This window comes from Calypte anna, chromosome 3, assembly GCF_003957555.1.
Source record: "Calypte anna isolate BGI_N300 chromosome 3, bCalAnn1_v1.p, whole genome shotgun sequence".
Classification (NCBI taxonomy): Eukaryota; Metazoa; Chordata; class Aves; order Apodiformes; family Trochilidae; genus Calypte; species Calypte anna.
The window spans coordinates 51,379,771-51,398,101 of record NC_044246.1 but is presented as its reverse complement, the minus strand read 5'-3'; the positions used below and the strand labels follow the sequence as shown (position 1 = coordinate 51,398,101).

General features: G+C 37.5%; 1 protein-coding gene across 2 annotated transcripts in view; it reads left to right on the top strand.

Annotated features, from left to right (window-relative positions):
• FBXO11 (F-box protein 11) overlaps positions 1-18,331 on the top strand; it is a 79,569-nt gene that overhangs the window by 59,900 nt on the left and 1,338 nt on the right. For both annotated transcript variants that reach the window (XM_030446672.1, XM_030446673.1), the window contains exons 10-22: positions 3,652-3,758; positions 3,842-3,979; positions 11,322-11,539; positions 11,856-11,941; positions 12,023-12,117; positions 13,122-13,244; positions 13,336-13,421; positions 13,798-13,874; positions 13,988-14,131; positions 15,022-15,132; positions 16,254-16,361; positions 17,665-17,773; positions 18,161-18,259. In XM_030446672.1, coding sequence (XP_030302532.1) covers positions 3,652-3,758; positions 3,842-3,979; positions 11,322-11,539; positions 11,856-11,941; positions 12,023-12,117; positions 13,122-13,244; positions 13,336-13,421; positions 13,798-13,874; positions 13,988-14,131; positions 15,022-15,132; positions 16,254-16,361; positions 17,665-17,773; positions 18,161-18,259 — 1,501 coding nt within the window. The remainder of the gene's footprint in view (positions 1-3,651; positions 3,759-3,841; positions 3,980-11,321; positions 11,540-11,855; positions 11,942-12,022; positions 12,118-13,121; positions 13,245-13,335; positions 13,422-13,797; positions 13,875-13,987; positions 14,132-15,021; positions 15,133-16,253; positions 16,362-17,664; positions 17,774-18,160; positions 18,260-18,331) is intronic.

Here is an 18,331-nt window from a genome sequence, read left to right as displayed (position 1 = left end):
TGGTCATAAAAGCAGTTTGAAGAGCTGCATAGCTGCACATTGAAAGTTGCTTATAGATAAACTAGTAGGTCTTGATGTTTTTGTGAACATTTTTTATTAAAATTAGGCTTTGAGGATTTTTTTTGCGACTACTTTTAACTACAGAAGACTATTTTTGAGAATTTTGGACTTCTGCTCTCTGGGTTTCTTAAAGTTTCTTGCATTGAATTGTTGGTTCTCTTCTCCAAATTTAAAATTTCTGGTCAATTTTGGAGACTGTCTGTAGGCTATACTATGATCACGTACTGGTTATTCATTTCCATTGATTTTTTTTTTAATCTTGCCAAGCTTTGCTATAACCTACTCAGGAAGCACTGACTGTGTGTAAAAAGGAAGAATGGCAGTCTGCCAAAAAAGGCATGTATGGTTTCCAAGTCATTGACACTTCTAAAGTATTGATCCATAAGCATTCAAAATGTCTTTCCTAGCACAAGCTTGATAACCTTTCTGTAGAGCTCCTAATTGCATTAAAGCATATTTCTACAGTATGTCATAGGTGAAGTTCTTAATGTAGATAATATGTAATGATGGGAGCTCTATAAGTGTGAGTGACTTAAGCTGGAGATCTCTTCCTGCCAGTCCAAAGCATCTTTGGAATATTTTTAAATTAAGTTTAAATGGCAATATCCTGAATATAGAGGTTCTGTTGAATCTCTTATATAGGAAAACTGTATTAGCCTTCACCTTGATAGATGAAATAGTGGTTGGCAGAGTGCCTTCTTGCTTAAGTGTATGTAGTCATTATATTCTGAATAAACAAAATAAAGCTTAAATCAGTAATATCTGTGCTTAGTATACTCTTAAAGTACCAACTTCACACAGTCAACAATGAAGTCCAGTGAAGCGAGTCAGAATAAATACTACTTTTATTCAAACAAGCAAAACATGGTAGAGGTATGCTTTTAGAACATAACACTGAATTACTAAAAATTTATGTTTCCTCTGTAAAAGAGGTAGAGGAAAGGGTAGTAAAAGCCATTGTGAAATACAGGAAATGAGAGGTAATTGGTAATAACATAAATAGGAAAGTAGAAATTGCAGGTACCTATGGGACTTCCCCCCAAAATACAAGCACCCCAACAAAATATCCCCTTACTCCCCTGAAAGCACTTGATAAAACAAGACAAGATATAACATCTGTCTACAAGATACAGTGCTTGTATCTTAACTCGGGGAGCAAAGGGAGTTCTAGTAGTGATGCTGATCCATCATAGAATGGAAAAATTTGAATAGCAAAATGTTGTGTAATTTTTGTTCCATATTTTATAAGAATAGGCAGGAGAGATAAATGTGCTCATACCCTGGAGGGATAATGAAATACATTGTGCTCTTTACAGTAACCATGGATGGGGTTAAACAGCTGTAAAAACAGACATTCTAAAATCATAGAGGAGTTTAAAAAGAACTGACCAGGAAATCTTCTGAGTTCCTATTCTGTATCAACAGTAACTTGAAATGTGGTTGAGAGGGTGTTATGTCCCTGGGGGGAGGTGGGACAGGGTAGGGGAGACTGAACAGGATAAAGTATGGCAAGTAATACTGCCTGCTGGTCCTGGGTAGAACAATGAGGTAGTAAATGCAGAGGTTTGGTCAATCAGGAATTTCAAATTTACCACTGAAGTGAATTTGTGTGTATTTACAGGAAGCTGTAATGGTTGCATCACACTGCTAGCATTTTTTATTGCTTTCTTTGACTAAAAGAAGGTAGCAGTCCCAATATAATTACATAGATACTTGAAAATATTTTGCTTCAACATATAGTGCTTTAAGACACTAGAATGTCACAGAACTACTGGGAGACGCATTAAATTGATGAAAAATAACTTTCAGGGTAATTTAAAAGTTTTTTTTTGGTGGCTGTTTCAAAGATGAACTCTTGACTTCATGTATTATAAATAGCAATGTGGGTTTTTTGCTGTGCCCTTCTTGGAAGGTGGACTCTTAAACAATATTCACATTAGCGTGGACAAGTGTGAAGTCATACCCACAACTCGCTTTTGTTCCTAGTTTAAGTGATAAACCTCTCCTTGGAAGCTGGATTTTTGGGAAACGCTTAAAGAGCAATTGTGTAACAGCTAAATATGAGCCACCGTGTACTTAAGTGGCCAAAAGAACTGATATGATCCTTAGTTATACCTGTGGGATTATTGAGCAGAAGTACAAACTGCATTATGCCTCTGCTTAGCCCTGTTCCAGAATAAAGTGCACTTCCCTCGTGTCCATAGCAACGTGTTGAAAATTTAGAAGTGGTTCAATGAAAACTCCTAAAAATAAAGCAAAAAATTCAGTTGTGATGAAAAACATACTGACTGCAATTTGTTAATGTTATTAAGGAGAAGGCTAAAGGAATAAATTGCTTGCACTAACTACATGCATGCATTGGGTATGGCATACACTGGTATCAAGATAATCAGTAACTGGGTGCTAAAGATGGAAGAATTTAGATGAGCAATTAAAGTGCAGATTAACATGGTAACAACTATATAACTGGCTAACAAGCTTTCTGGTGCTTTCACACTCAAATTAAAATCAAATGTGTTTCTAAAAGATATGTGCTGAAGTTCCTGCTATTATAATTGAAGCAGGAATTAATTTAGGGAATTATTATAGCCTGTATTATTCATAAGGTCATACTGTGTCATCAAAATAATTTCTTTAAGGTTTTCGTAATTTTTTTAAAAAAAGAGCTCTGTGCATGAGTGTTACAAATTTTTAAAGTGTAGCCTTTGTGGTACTATGTTAGAAGGTAATATGAAAACTTTGTAATAGAGTGTGTACTGGCTTACTTATTTAGTCATGTTTAATTGCAGGAAAAATGTGTGTTGTGTAGGCCAAATACCCTGATAGGAGGCCTTACCTTTGTGAAATCACTATGAATCTGATGTTGATTTTTAGTGGTTGCAGAATTTGTTTTCATAGTTCGTGGAGTTAAAGGAATTCAGCTGATCAGATGAAGTCCTGGACATTTTGGTTCCTAGTTGCCTGAAAGGAATGTTTTCTGTATGATTTCAGCTACCAGACTATTACCTGAAAGCTGTGGCAAGTAATTCAGCTGGGAAAAGACCTTTTGGTTTCTGATAGCTATTTCTGTAGTCAAGATTGTGTTGTTTGTCTCCTGCTCATCTTTAGTAAGGCAATGTGTCTTCATATGCCACAAAATTATTATTTTGGGGGGGCGATTTGAAGTACTGGTTCATGAAAGTTTAAAGGGAAGTAAAATAAGGCAATAAATAGCATAGAATTTTAATATAAATCTTTTGCCCTTTGTTGTAAACAGTCGGTATACAGTGATGCTGAGGCAGAGAACTAAATGAGTGAGAACTATTATGAGCATGAATTAATATATAAACTGTTGTCTATTCTGCCAGTCATACACAACTGTGAAACCTTGGCAGAGTGATTTTAAAACAACTCCTACCTTGGGTTTTTTTTGCATCTGTAAAATTATTACATTAGTATTTTTCTGCCTGTGGCTTGCAGTGCTTTGGAACTGTATGTGCTGAATCTTTCTAAAATATCAACTCACACTCACTTTTCTTGCAAAAGCACTGCTAGACTATTTATAAATACACTGTGCTTTGAAACTATGGTAACTGTACTGTTTTCTTCCAGTTGGCTCTGCAGTATGCGTTAGTGGCCAGGGAGCTTGTCCTACTATCAAACACTGTAACATCAGTGACTGTGAAAATGTTGGACTTTATATTACAGACCACGCACAGGTATTTTTAAATATAAATTCCTTTGGTTTTATTAAATTGATACTGTTTATGATGCCCATCTTAACTTACGTATTTATTTCCAGGGAATATACGAAGACAATGAGATCTCCAATAATGCTTTAGCAGGGATTTGGGTTAAAAACCATGGAAATCCCATTATCAGACGCAATCACATTCATCATGGACGTGATGTTGGAGTATTTACTTTTGACCATGGCATGGTAAAGTATACATTTTCTTTTGAAGTAATCGATCTAGATGTTACAGAGGTAAAATCTTCAAATTTTTTATGTCATTGAAGGAAGTGTTTCAGAAAACATCCTTTTACATGTGAACAGATATTTTAAAATACGCCTACTATCCTTCTCTTGCCCTTCAGGGGGCACCTTCAATTCAAATCTAACTTTCACTGAAAAAGGTTTAAGCAAGCTTTTTGCTGTTGTTTGGCAGCCTGTTACATTGAATTGTGTTGCAGTCACAAAACACCTCTTGAAATAGGATGTAAATTTTATAAATTCTGTGATTCTGTAAATGGTAGGCTTATATTTATGCTATTGCTTCATTCTTTTAAAACAACACAAAAGATGCTGGAAGACTTCAATATTAAATCTTTAAAACATGGTAAGACTAAGTCTCCATCAAGAATGCAATTTAATTTTTAAGTATTTCCATTTTCTGGGGGAAGAGGGCATTTATACTATGGAGTTCACTGTGGAGTTTTAACATAGAATTTTGTTTCAGAATTCAGGCCCTTAATAGAAGTTAATAACTTCTTTGTACCTGCGAAGTAATGAGTAATCCATCTGCATAGCCCATGAATTAAGTTGAATGGAATTTTGCCTTGAATTAGAGGATGATTATTTACCAGTCTTTTTTTAGCAAAATATTCTGCATGTCTTCCAAACAGTGCCGAATAACCTTTTTGTCCTGCTTGAATTACAAAGCCCTAATTTCCCCCACCCACCTGTCAAAATGATCGGGTTTTTTTCTAATCACTCTTAAAATGGAAGATATTAGAGGATGCTCCCCATGAAGCACAAGAGCTCTTGGTTTCCAAGTGTAAGAAATCAGGGAAGGGAGGCAAAAGACTGACATGGCTGACTTGAGATATTCTGGTCAAATTAAAATGGCAAGAAGGAAATGCTTAGACACTGGAAGCAGGGACAGGTATCCTGGGGAGAGTATAGGGACACTATCTGGTTCAGTAGGGATAGGGTCAGGAAGGAGCTAACTTGGCAAGGGATGCAAAGAATAATAATTAGGGCTTCTACAGGTGTGTCAGCCAGAAAATGAAGGTCAAAGAAAGTGTGCCCCACCCCCCACCCTGATGGGTAAGACTGGCAAATCAGTGGATGGGGAGAAGGCTGAAGTACTCAACATTTTTGTCTTGGTCTTCACTGGCAACCTCTAGCCTGCAAGGCAGAGACTGGGGGAGCACCCCCATAAGGGAAGGTCAGGTTCATGACCTGAGAAGCTTGAACATGTATAAGTCTATGGGACAAGATGAGATGCATCCCAGAGTCCTGAGGGAATTTGCTGGTGAAGGTGCTTAGCCTCTCTCCATGATATCTGAGAAGTCACAGCAGTCAGGTGAAGCCCATGGTGATGGAAATGAGGACCCTGGGAACTACCAACCTATCAGCCTCATCCCCATGCCTGGGAAAATCATGGAACAGATCATGGAACTAGCAGCTTTGTGAAGGCTCATGGAGGACAAGGAAGTGATTGAAAACAGCAAGCATGGTTTCACCAAGGGCACTTAGTGGCATTCTGTGATAAAGTGAGTACATCAGTGGACAAGGGAAGAGCTACAGTTGTCATCTGTCTGGACTTCTGTAAGGCCTTTGACACAGTCACCAACAACATCCTTCTCTTTAAATTGGAGAGATATGGATTTGATGGGTGAACAGTTTGGTGAATGAGGAATTGGTTGGATAGTCACACCCAGAGGCTGATGGTCAGTGACTTGAAGTTCAGCTGGAGGTAGTGACAAGTGATGTCTCTCAGGGGTCCATATTGGAACCAATACTGTTTTATTATCTTCTTCAATGACACACTGGGATTGAGTGTACCCTCAGCAGATTTTTCAGACAACACCAAGCTGAGTGGTGGGGTTGACATGTGGAGGGATGAGGTGCCATCCAGAGGGACCTGATCAAACTGGAGAAGTAGGCCCATAAAGTCCTTGAGAAGTTCAGCACAGCCAAGTGCAAGGTCCTGCACCTGGGTTGAGGTAACCTCCAGTATCACTATAAGCTTGGGGATGAAGTGATTGAGAGCAGCCTTGCTGAGAAAGACCTGGGGTACTGCTGGATGAGAACTGGACATGAGACAGCAATGTGTACTCACAGCCAGAAAGCCAACCATACATATCCTGGACTGTGTTAAAACAAGCATGGACAGCAAGTCAAGGGAGGTGATCCTCCCCCTCCATTCTGCTCTTGGGAGGCTCGACCTGTAGTCCTGCATCCATCTTAGATCTCAGATGCCTGTTCAATAAAATAATTCTTTTAATAAAACATTTCTTTGGGGAAAAAATTTCCATAATTTTGGTAAAAGATTAATGCAATTATAGCTAATACATAATGTAGTAAGCTTTCAGGAAAAACAATACAAAACACAAAACATGTAGTTTTATCATGGGTAAGAAGAGAAGCAGAAGGTTTTTGAAGTTTGATATTTTGATCCCCGATGAGGTGGGTTTAAGCTCTACTTAGCTGTGGATATTTTTTTCCTTTTATTCGGATATTTTCCTTACCTTGTAGGTAGTTACTCTGTTGCCCTAGTTCTAACCCAAATCCGGTTGGGTTCTTGGTGAGTATTCACAGTCTGGAAAGAGGATTCACAGAAAATCCACTGTGGATACAAAGTGAGGCCTCTCTCCTTTCCAACCAAGTTGCGGGGAAGATAGAGGTAGAGGAGCAATTCAGTACTTGTAGCTTTTTGATATGCAGTTTCCTGGTCTCAGTGGAAGGTAAACAGGTCATGGAGTGCTGTTATTTTTGTTGCTGATGTAAAATCATCTTGCTAGTGGAAGGTCAAACATGATGGGATTGTGCCGTGTTAGCTGCTTCTGCACCGCTCTCTTAGTTACATACTAAGGAGCATATTTATTTTGTGCTGGAAAAGATTATACCAGCCCAGAATAATGGCCTTTTAAGAGTTCTGACAATTTTATTCACATCATTTTATATTCTCTCTAAGTGTAATTGGCCATTTTGCAAAGAGTAGTGGCAAACTTAAGACATCATCTTTATTTTATATTATCTGGTTCTTTGGACACTGCTACTGTGTCCTTTAAGCTGTATTGGCATTGTATAAGCACTCGTAATCCACTTCAGGGGATAAATATATCCTTAAATCCACTCAAGACTTAAACGGGCTCAGAAACATGTAATGAAGTCGTTTCATCTATAGAAAAGATGGTAAAGGAAGGGGCTTCAGTAACTCCTGGAGGGGAGATGTCTGTACATAGGCTTCAGGGTTAATTGGCAAGTCTGGCTATGAGCTGCTTCTTCCTTAAGTATTGAAGCATAAATATTAATGTGTGAGTATTGAAATATTTAAAAAAACAACCAAACAAAAAATAACACACACACACACACACACACACAAAAAAAAAACCCACAGACAGAATTCACTTGATTTGTTTTAAATAAAAGTGTATTTGATCTGTTTTCTTACTAATGGAATGCCTGTTATAATGCAGTGATCACTGTGTAATAACAAGCAAAATGGAACAGAAGTAGGTTTCTTTTTTTTGCTTAGAGGAAACACCAGCACATTAAAGAAAACGTGAATAGTATTTATCTCAGCTGCAAATATTATTTAAATCTTTCTTAGTCATAAAATCCTTTGAAAGATTTTTCTACCACCATCCATCCATCTCAAAGTCTGCTTTTGGCAAGATCCTCTATTCTGTATCATGACAGTGATAGAGCTGATGAAATGACATCATTGGCAATATTTATATTCTCTGTAATAAAGTGACAGAAGGGAAGTTTTACATACATAAATGAAGTAATGGATTGTCTGTGTTCAATTCTTTCACTTCCTTTCTGTTACTTTTTTCTGGTTTTTGGTTGGTTTTGTTCAGCTTTTTTCTTTTTTTTTCTTTTCATTTCTTGTGACTGTGAAATGGAATAAGTCATTCCAGTTCTGAATTCCTACCCTATACATTCTTTCCCCACATTTCTTAAAGCTTTCCGTCCTTGAGTGCTGGCTCTGAAAGGTTCAAGAGTGCTTTGTTTTACAGTGCCATGCTCTCAGACTTTTATTTGTGTTTTGGTGGTTGTAGAAATTTAACCTCTTTTTTCTGAATTGGCAATATTCTGACATTTGCCTCTGTGCTTGTGTGAAATGTTTAACAAGCAGGCATTAAAAATGGAATATGTCATGTGCAGCTCTCAGTGCCTTACATTGACATCTCTTGCCAGTTGCTAGAGGTGAACTACCAGACATTTGTCATAAATCAAATAAATCATTTACTAGTTTTATGCAAACAGTAGAGAAGTTACAATTTACTTTAAGAATAAGCATAATTAGAGTCCAGCAGAGGGCAACAAAGATGATTGGAGGATTGGAGCATCTCATGTGAGGAAAGTCTGAGAGAGCCGAGACTTTTTAGCCTGGAGAAAGCTGAGGGGACACCTGACTGAAGTCTGTAAGTATCTAAAGGGTGGGTGTAAGGAAGATGGAGCCAGACTCTTCTTAGTAGCTTCCATTGGCAGGATGAGGGGCAACAGGCACAAGCTGGAACATAGAAGTTCCATTTCAACATAAGAAACAACTTCTTTACAATGGGGGTGACAGGCAGCCCTGGAGATTGTGGAGTCCCCTCCTCTGAAGATACTCAAAACCCACCTGGATGCAGTCCTGTGTAATGTGCTGTGGGCTGCAAGCTGACGTTACCAACTTGTGCTGAGCTTCACCTCAAGCAACATCCCCAAGTCCTTTTCCTTAGGGCTGTTCTTAATCCATTCTCCACAAAACCTGTATTTGTGCTTGGGATTGCCCAAGTCCAGGTGCATAACCTCGCTCTTGGTTTTGTTGAAGTTCATGCAGCTTGCAGAGGCCCTCATCTCCAGCCTGTCAGTCTCCCTCTGGATGGCATCCCCTCCTAGCAGCGTGGGGTCCTCAGTGAACTGAGGGTGCTCTCAATGCCACTGTCCATGTCTCCAACAAAGATGTTAAAAAGTGCCAGCCCCAGCACTGGGCTTTGAGGAACTCCACTCATCACTGGTCTCCATTTGGACATCAAAGCCATTGACCACTACTAGGAATTGTTAAAGTTTGCATAATTGTATCTTTTTTTCTTTTTTTCTTTCTTTTTTGAAATGCCCATATTGTTTCTGTAACGTTCTGTAATGACCTTTGAGACAGAAAAAGAAAAAAAGGACTTTAGAAATAAATACATGGGGAAAAATTTATTGAAGAAAAACACTGAACAAATTCTTATCAGTTACAAGTTTTAGCCCTGACTTACTTCAAAGTGGTACTTATTAGACTAGATAAAATGCAGAAAACAAAGGAAAAAACATCCCATTTGAAATTACTGAGGTAGTCTAGAGGTAAAAAAGTCTTTTGAGCTTGTCCAGCTGTGCAGGAATCTGTCTTTGTCACCACATCAGCTTTCTCAGCACACCAAGTATTGTACAGAAACATCAACATTATCATTGCTATGGGTTTTTTCTGTTTGTGATTACTTTCTTTGCTCACTTCTTAACAGGCTGCAGCAATGTTTTCTTGCCCACACTTCTTGTCATTGTAGCTGTCATCATGCCCATGGCTAATGCTTTGCCTGGTATTTTAAATAAATTTGGTGTACTACTTTTTAATATTTAGGATTTTTCAAGCAGAAAGCTACTGCTAAGGTATATTGAGTCTCCTTACACTGGGTTGGGTTTTTTTGTAAGCTTGTGTTATTTTTCCACATACATCACTTCCTCTGTATTAATCACACCAGCCTCTTTTTCTTACTAATCACTGCCAGGTGCTGCATCCTTCAGGTTCTTCTACTACTGTTTCATGAATTACAACCAGAAACCCTCACGAAACACAAAACCCACCACACATAAAAGTTATTCTTAGAAAATGGTGGAGCCAGTATAATGCTTGCAATTGATCTGTGTAGAGGAAGAGTATTGACCTTCCTGACCTTAATAGCTGCCTGGTAGGGGCTTTGTAAAGGATCTGGGCTTCATCTGCCTGAGATAAATATAAAATAAAAATTAAAAATTAATAAAGAAATCAAAAGGGACAACATCTTTGAGAGGATGTAGTTTAAAAGGCACAACAGTGTCTTTTGAAGGGGAGAAAGAGGCTGTGGAGGTGGGAAAAGATACCAGGGATTGTCTGAGGGCATTTTCAAGACTGAGATAAGTTCAGCACTTCTCCCTAAGGGGTGAATTTGTGCCAAAGAAGGTGTTGGCTTCAACAGAGAAGGACATAGCTTTTTTTTTTTGATTTTTTTTTTTGGGGGGGGTGTTTAAAATAATTCAGTTTAATAATTACATAAGTCATCTTCAGATGTTATCTCAACAAGTACAGAAATACACTGGGTTAAACTGCATCAGCTCAAAGTCAGCAGTTCAGCTGACTCTGCTTGAGGTGGATCGGATCCTTTAATGCAGCTTTGCTTTATGAATATTGAATGTTATTTGATCTTACCTAGCAGAAGGCCTTGATTTTCTGACCCAGCAGTCAGCCTTATAAAGGAATCTGAGATACAGTTTATTCCCTTTTGAGAAGGAGTTCCTTCACAGAGGTTTACAGTAAATTTTTTGTTTCTTCTGATTTGATGGTCCAACTTTTTTCGAGAAGGTAGAAGAACAATCATTTTGAAGGCTCTATTTTATGTTTTTTTAATATAAGACACTTCTACTTTTCTGTCCAGTGATGTTACAGTATCTAGGAGCTAGTGGGCAGAGTACAAATAATCTACAGGTACCTTTTCTGTTCCTCTCTGAAAGTGCATGTTATTATAGTGTCTAAATACACCATTTAAAAAATGGGGAGAGGGTGGGGGAAATTTACTGGTTGGCCACTCAGAACAATCAAGCCCTGGAAAAATTACTCATCTCCCACATCCATAGGTATCCAATTGTTTCAAAGAAATTTAGAACAATTCTTCCTAAATAAATCACATTCTCACCAAAGAGATATGGTTTGGGGTCTGGAAATAAGTAGACAGTCTTCTCTGTAGCACCGTCCTTTTTATATGGACCTGTGGGCTTTATGGCCTTTGAAAGGAGTCTTTAGGAGCTGCTAAGGGCATTTGATATTCAGTCCTCTTTGAGGCTCTATATCCAGAGTTGCCATTTCTTTCTTGGTATTCTGTGGGTAGTAATAAATAGCAATGAGAACAGTGTCTTTGAAACAGTGCTTTATTTTGCAGAAAAATAGATACACTGGCAATAACTGTTTTAAACTGCTATTAAGTACTTAGGTATTTCAAATATTTGTACTGTTTCTTTTCAATTTATTCTGTTTGGGGGGAAGGCTGGGAAAAGCCTTCATTTTATAAAGGACTTTTACAGAAAACTGGATATTTTGTGTCTTAAGGGCTATTTTGAAAGCTGCAACATACATAGAAACAGGATAGCAGGTTTTGAAGTGAAAGCCTATGCCAACCCAACAGTAGTTCGGTGTGAAATCCATCACGGCCAGACTGGAGGAATCTATGTTCATGAAAAAGGAAGAGGACAATTCATAGAGAACAAAATCTATGCAAACAATTTTGCAGGTGTTTGGATTACCTCAAACAGTGACCCAACAATAAGGTACTGTTTTTCTCATTGATATTCTACTACTTAGAAGAACAGATTTGGTGGGGATGGGAAAGGTCCAATTATATTTCATGTATTTATAATTAACTACAAATACTCCTGTAGATCTGAGAATAAGATTGCTTTGGGTTTGGTTGAAATGTATTTCTAATTAGTACGTATATTTTGAAGTATGTGTTTCTCCAAGCTACAGAACATAAATTCTCTGTTTTAAATCTGAATATTGTACAGTCCTAAATGCTACATACATGTATAATATTGTACAAGTGTATTATAACAATTTCATACTGTGGTTAACTTTATTTCTTAGGGGCAATGCAATTTTTAATGGAAATCAAGGTGGTGTTTATATCTTTGGTGATGGAAGAGGCCTTATTGAAGGAAATGACATTTATGGTAAGCTGAATTGCTTATCACATCTTGAATTCTGAAAAAAAAGGGTATTTAAGTTCTATTAAATAATATTTTTGTTAACAGGTAATGCATTAGCAGGAATACAGATTCGAACAAACAGCTGTCCCATAGTGAGACACAACAAGATTCATGATGGTCAACATGGTGGAATCTACGTAGTAAGTACTACCTACAAACAGCCATACAAACTTGCTTTCTGTTCATGTGAGCATTGGAAAATGTTTGCCAAATGAATTTCCTATGTTACAAACTAGATTAATTGTAATAGACTGAAGCTGATGCTAGTATTTAAAAGATGAAAACTTTTATGTCACTTAATTATTTTTGTTCCAGAGGGGGAAAAAAATGGGATAAATGACAGCATTTCACCATTTCTTGGTTAAAGTATCTTCAAAAACTTAGTTTTCATATAGTTTGTCATTGCTAAAAAAACCCAAACCCAACATAAATTAGAAATGTGTTCAGATTTTTTGAGTGTAATGTGTTTACCAGTAACCCGAGGAAATGTATCTTTTTTTGCCCTCAGGGTGATACACATTGCAATTGCTCTACAGTCAGGTATTATAAAAGTGAGGAATAAAACACAATTTCCAGCCTGTACAAGGGCTCTGCTAACTGAACTGGGAGAGCTGTCAGTTTCCTTAAGCAATATCATAATCTGAGGAGTATTTGTGTATCTTTCTGACAAAATACCTGAGGTTCAGCTAATGGTGCTGATGTGCAGTCTTCTATTCCTATGTAAATGTAACCAGAAAAGCCTACCCTGACCAGCATTACTGTTGCTTTACTTTTAAGTTCAGACACATGGTAAAGAGGAAACATGCTAATTTTTTGTCAGTCTGGTGGATAGGGATGGATATAGGTTTAAGTGCCAGGCACCACAGTTTATATCTAATTTCATGGCACTGGGGGGGGGAGTTCCTCTTCTACCAACAGTTAGCAGGGATTTGCAGAGCCTTGTATTTACATGCAGAGTGTTCTTTGTGTCATGGCAAACATTCAAATTCACAATTTACAGTTATTTAGAAAATGAGAATATGTACTCAGAGAAAAATTATTTTGCTACAGTAAAGAAGCCATGTTTGGGACAGATGGGTACAGCCAGAAAGGCAGTATTGGCAGTTACCTGGTTTCCTCAACTCTTAAATTGTCTTGAATTTAGCATGAAAAAGGACAAGGTGTGATTGAGGAAAATGAAGTTTACAGCAATACTTTGGCTGGGGTCTGGGTGACAACAGGGAGCACTCCGGTCTTGAGGAGAAACAGAATACACAGTGGGAAACAGGTGAGTTCTGCTTTTGTGATTGCAAGGGTGCCATAGAGAAGAAAGTTCTTCCATTGTGTTTGAACTAATAATTTAATTCTTGATCTGCTAGGTTGGAGTTTATTTTTATGACAATGGACATGGCGTGTTAGAAGACAATGACATCTATAATCACATGTACTCAGGGGTTCAGATAAGGTAAAAAGTATTCTGATTTTATATCAAAGCAGAAGTAGCTTGTTTTGTGCTCTTTTGTGTCTTTTTAACAGTTTCTGTAATTTTGTTTCTAAAAATTGCTTGCTTTTTTTTTTTTTCTCAATTATTTATGTCAAAATATCCTCTGCTTCAGCTTAGAAGAAAATTATTGCTAATACAGCCTGGATAATTCACTAGAATGTGTGGTCCTTGAAGTCTGTAGAGCTACGTATGTTTGCCTTTTGGAAGTAACCCTATTTTAGTGAGATGTTTAAGCGGTGAGATCTATGGGGCACTTCTGTAGAGGTGTTTTTAAACATTTGCCTTTGGGACAGAGTAAATTGTTTTCAGTGTCTTCTTTGCTTACATTTCTCTCTAGAACTGGAAGTAACCCCAAAATTAGACGCAACAAGATCTGGGGTGGTCAGAATGGTGGTATTCTAGTCTATAATTCTGGTAAGTTTGTTTTTCATGTTTATCCCATATGGTTTGTGTTCTACAATATTACGTCTTCCCGTTTATTATCCTTTTTGATTTTATTTTTTTTTCCACCCTTCCTTCAATTTTAGGGCTTGGATTTATAGAAGACAATGAAATTTTTGATAATGCAATGGCGGGTGTGTGGATTAAAACAGACAGTAATCCTACACTAAGAAGAAATAAAATCCATGATGGAAGAGATGGAGGCATCTGTATATTTAATGGGGGAAGAGGTAGTTTTTTCCCTTACTGGCATATACTGATTATTCTGGATAAGAGTTTAATTTCAGATTCAGCAGTGTCCTTTTAGAAGTGCTCTTAGAAACCTAGTTCTTGTCTTCTGAAGCAATGAAAAATAGTAATGAAATAAAATTAACATAGACTGATGCTTTTTAGTCTTAATTAAATCAATAGTACTGAAGACTCTGTGAGACAGAGAGATAATCTCATCCAAGATAACTGTTAGATTGCTGCTTTGGACAGTCCTTTTATCCCACCGGCTGAAAGGGCAGTGTTAAACTCTGGTCATGTTGCTAAAGTCATGTATTTGAACAGCTCAGATTCTGCCAATGTCAAAGATTTAGGGGGGAAAAAAATCTTTAAGGAATCTCCTGTATATCTGTAAATTTAAAAGTTGTCCTTTTCAGAAATCTCCTGACTCGTGTGTCCTGATAGCACCTTTTGATTTTTTATAGATAATCACTTGCTGGAAATGACCTTTAAGTTGAGCATTTTAAAGTAATTCTGTCCCACAATAACAAAAACACAAGTTAAGCTTTGCTTTGCCAGGCTGCTTGCTTTAGAAGACAAGAACATGCAGTGGTTAGAAAAACTGAAAAAAATTTTTGAAAGTGAAAAGACTTAATGTTTCCTTACAAAGAAAAGCTTTCTGTTATGGTGCATACAATCTCAAATTCTTTTTTGTATACTGCAAAAACACAACATGACTGTACACTGAGAATACTTTAAACTTCTGTCACTAACCTCAGTGCTGCTGGTGGGTATTCCCCAAATGAAAAGAATGAGCAGAATGATGATACCCGAGATATTTTGATAATATTTCACAGAATGGTTACAGGAAATGTTAGCAAGTTCAGATGTCACCTTTGTTGGTCTGTCGTAGGTCTTCTGGAAGAGAATGATATCTTCAGGAATGCCCAAGCTGGTGTCCTTATCAGCACCAACAGCCACCCCGTGCTAAGGAAAAACCGAATATTCGATGGATTTGCCGCAGGTTTGTGTTGTTTAAATTTTGAAGCATTAGAGCTTAGAGTAAGCTCTTCTCAAAGCTAACTTAGAGTTTCTTTACCCCACAGTATATAGACATTTTGACACAGACTGGGATATCTTTAGTGTATTCTATAAATTATTTGAGAATTCAGAAGTGTAGCCTGAACATCTTTACAGCAATCTCTGGAGTTTCCAGTACGTTGATGAACAATGTGTATTCTGCCTTCTCATCTTTCTGCAAAATACTTTGTTATTATTTTATATTAGAAGTAATTTATAAAGTTGTCTAGGACATATTTACAGTTGACCTGCTGGTTTAAATATTACATCACTGCTTAAAAACCTACCATATGGCAAATATACATTTTAAAGAGTTCTGAATTGCATCTGAAGTTCAACTTTCTCACTCCACAAACTTGAAAATTTGTTAAAATGAGCATTTCATACTCCAAAAGACATGAAGAATGTTTATTAGTAATTTTTGTACATTTTTGCTGTTTAATGATCACAGTTACATACATCTTTCATTCCATGCCATTTCAACTAAAACTACATTCTTGAGTTTTCTCCCATCTTTCTTTCAGAAGAAGCAAGTTTTCTGAGAAGAGCCTCTAAAGGTGTTGTTTCAGTGTGGTGGGGGGGAAGGATAGGTTGCTGTCAAGAACAGTCCTGGACAAATGACTTGGAAGACACAGGTTACTGATAAAAGCTAAGATTTAAAGAAGTGAATTTTAGGTGCCCATCTTGAGAACTTTAAAAAAAGATATTTTTAAAGGGAAAGGTATGTGCACAAGAACTTTAAAATATACATGAGGATGACAGCTTTAAGCACCCAGAAATCTTACCCCTTGAAAATACATCATTGTACTATTTTATTCTCAGATAAAACAGTAGTGTATTGTTACTACCAGAAACCATGCATGCCAGCTGCAGCTCTTTGAAGGTACTCAATGATATATTTGAACCTCAGATTTCTAGCAGTTTATAGTACATTTTTCTTTTTCCCCCAGAGTGGTTTAAAAACTGAACAAACTATAGGTCATGAGAGAGGTACAAATGCACAATCACCAAGGAATTAACTTTCCCACTTTGTTTTCTTTTCTTTGTTCCCCGTACCCAATAAAGGTATTGAAATAACAAATCATGCCACTGCAACATTAGAAGGCAATCAGATTTTCAACAACCGTTTTGGAGGTTTATTTCTAGCATCTGGTGTCAATGTCACGATGAAAGGTGAGCCTGAGCCCTCATTGGTTGATCATTCACTTTGCATTTTCTTACTTGGTGCTGGATTTTGGGTTTATTGTGACTTTTTTTTTCCTTTTTTGGCTCAGATTTGGTACCACTTTAATCTGAGTAACTGAGTTTTAGCCAAAGCTAAAGTAAGCCAAGCTTAAGCTGTTTTAGATTTTTACACAGCCAGACAATTTCAAGGGTCATTTAAAGTTTTGTAATCATATGGTTTTCCTGTTATGTTAAAACTCTGTTATTAGCTCTGTCTCAAAATTTTGGTCTTTGGCCCATCTCAAATTCCAGTTCTAAGTTAGTGTAGTGGAAAGTCCTTTGTCACACATCTGAAAACAAGCGTCCAGTAAAGAAATATGTCTCACTTGGCTTTTTAGGGTCAAAAGCGTGAATATTCCCAATTCCAAATCAACTTTTTTAATTAAATAGGAAGTTTCACATAAAATTACCCTGTATAGCGGGGAAGCGTGCACAAGACATGATCCTCTTGGACGAGATGATGGTTTGAATACCAGACAGCTTCAGGAGGTTATTCTAGAACAAAACTGTTAGCAGGTTTTACCTACTTGGCTCTACTCTTTAAATGCTTTTCCCCTTGTATTATTTACACCATTTAGAGAGAGGAGCTTCATGGCTCCAGGGCTCACTTAAATGCTTCTGTCAGTGCTGTGATGCTCCTTGGAGCAGAAAAAACTTTGAGGTGAACTCTGGGACTTGACAGGAGAGTTAGTAGTTGAATTAACAGAGAGGATTATCAAAATCACAGTGTCTTGGACACATCTTTTGAATGCTGGAGATGGTCAGACCTAATTCTAACTTCTGTTGGGTTGAGAGGTGCCGTACTCTTAAAACTCCCTTGGGGGGAGATCCATGCTTTTCTGCTCTCAGGAATGTGTGGAAGTCCTTACAATAGACCAGAAGCTTTCAAACATTTGGGTTTCAGACTTCTCAACAGAAAACTTAAGCCTGATAGGGAGGCTTGGTTCTGTAATAATTTATTCACAAATATTATTTAAATGAAGGCTTATCAGTTACTTTATGCACTGCGTGCAAAGAGGAGCAGCCTTTCTGATCTGAAGAGTGAACTGCACTGACTGGGCATCTTCCTTGTAATCTGGTATTGAGTATTTGATATGCTTAAATGCCAAAACCAAAACGCAGGTATAGAACTAGGCATTTCTAAAGTATTTAGCTTTTAAAAAGGGGGGAGGCCTTCTGCTTTAACACATCAAGAAAAAAAAAGTCATTGATCCGGATATAATTAGTTTTTGGCTTTTTTCTTCCCTAACAGATAACAAAATAATGAACAATCAAGATGCTATAGAAAAAGCTGTCAGTAGAGGCCAGTGTTTATATAAGATATCAAGTTACACCAGCTACCCAATGCATGACTTCTACAGGTAACAGGTTTTTTCTGTCACCTATGGCTGTTTCCAAGTAAACAAGCACGACCTCTGAAACAGTTGCCACGTCTGTTAACACACAAACATGTGCTTTTCCTCAGCTGAGGAAAAAAGTTTAAAAAGTTCCCATTCTCTTGAATTTACTGTGGGCTTGAGGCAAATGTACAGTTTCTGTGAACCTGAGCCTATGGGATTACATGGTAGAACTGCTTTTTTCAAAACAGGCAACCAAAAGTATGCCATGAAATCCTAAGTTCTTGCCAAATTGAGCAGTTTGGCACCCATCCTTTCTTTGGTGCTTTCCTTCCCCCACATCACCCCCAAGCACTCTTCTTAGCTTATCAAGTTGTTGATTGATGCCTAACGTGATGCATTTTGCTTTAGATGTCACACCTGCAACACCACAGACCGTAATGCCATATGTGTGAACTGCATTAAGAAGTGCCATCAAGGACATGATGTAGAATTCATTAGACATGATAGGTACGTGTCAAAAAAGTACACTGAGCCATTTTTACAACACGAGTGAAGCAGAAGCTAAAGAGCTCTCTTTCT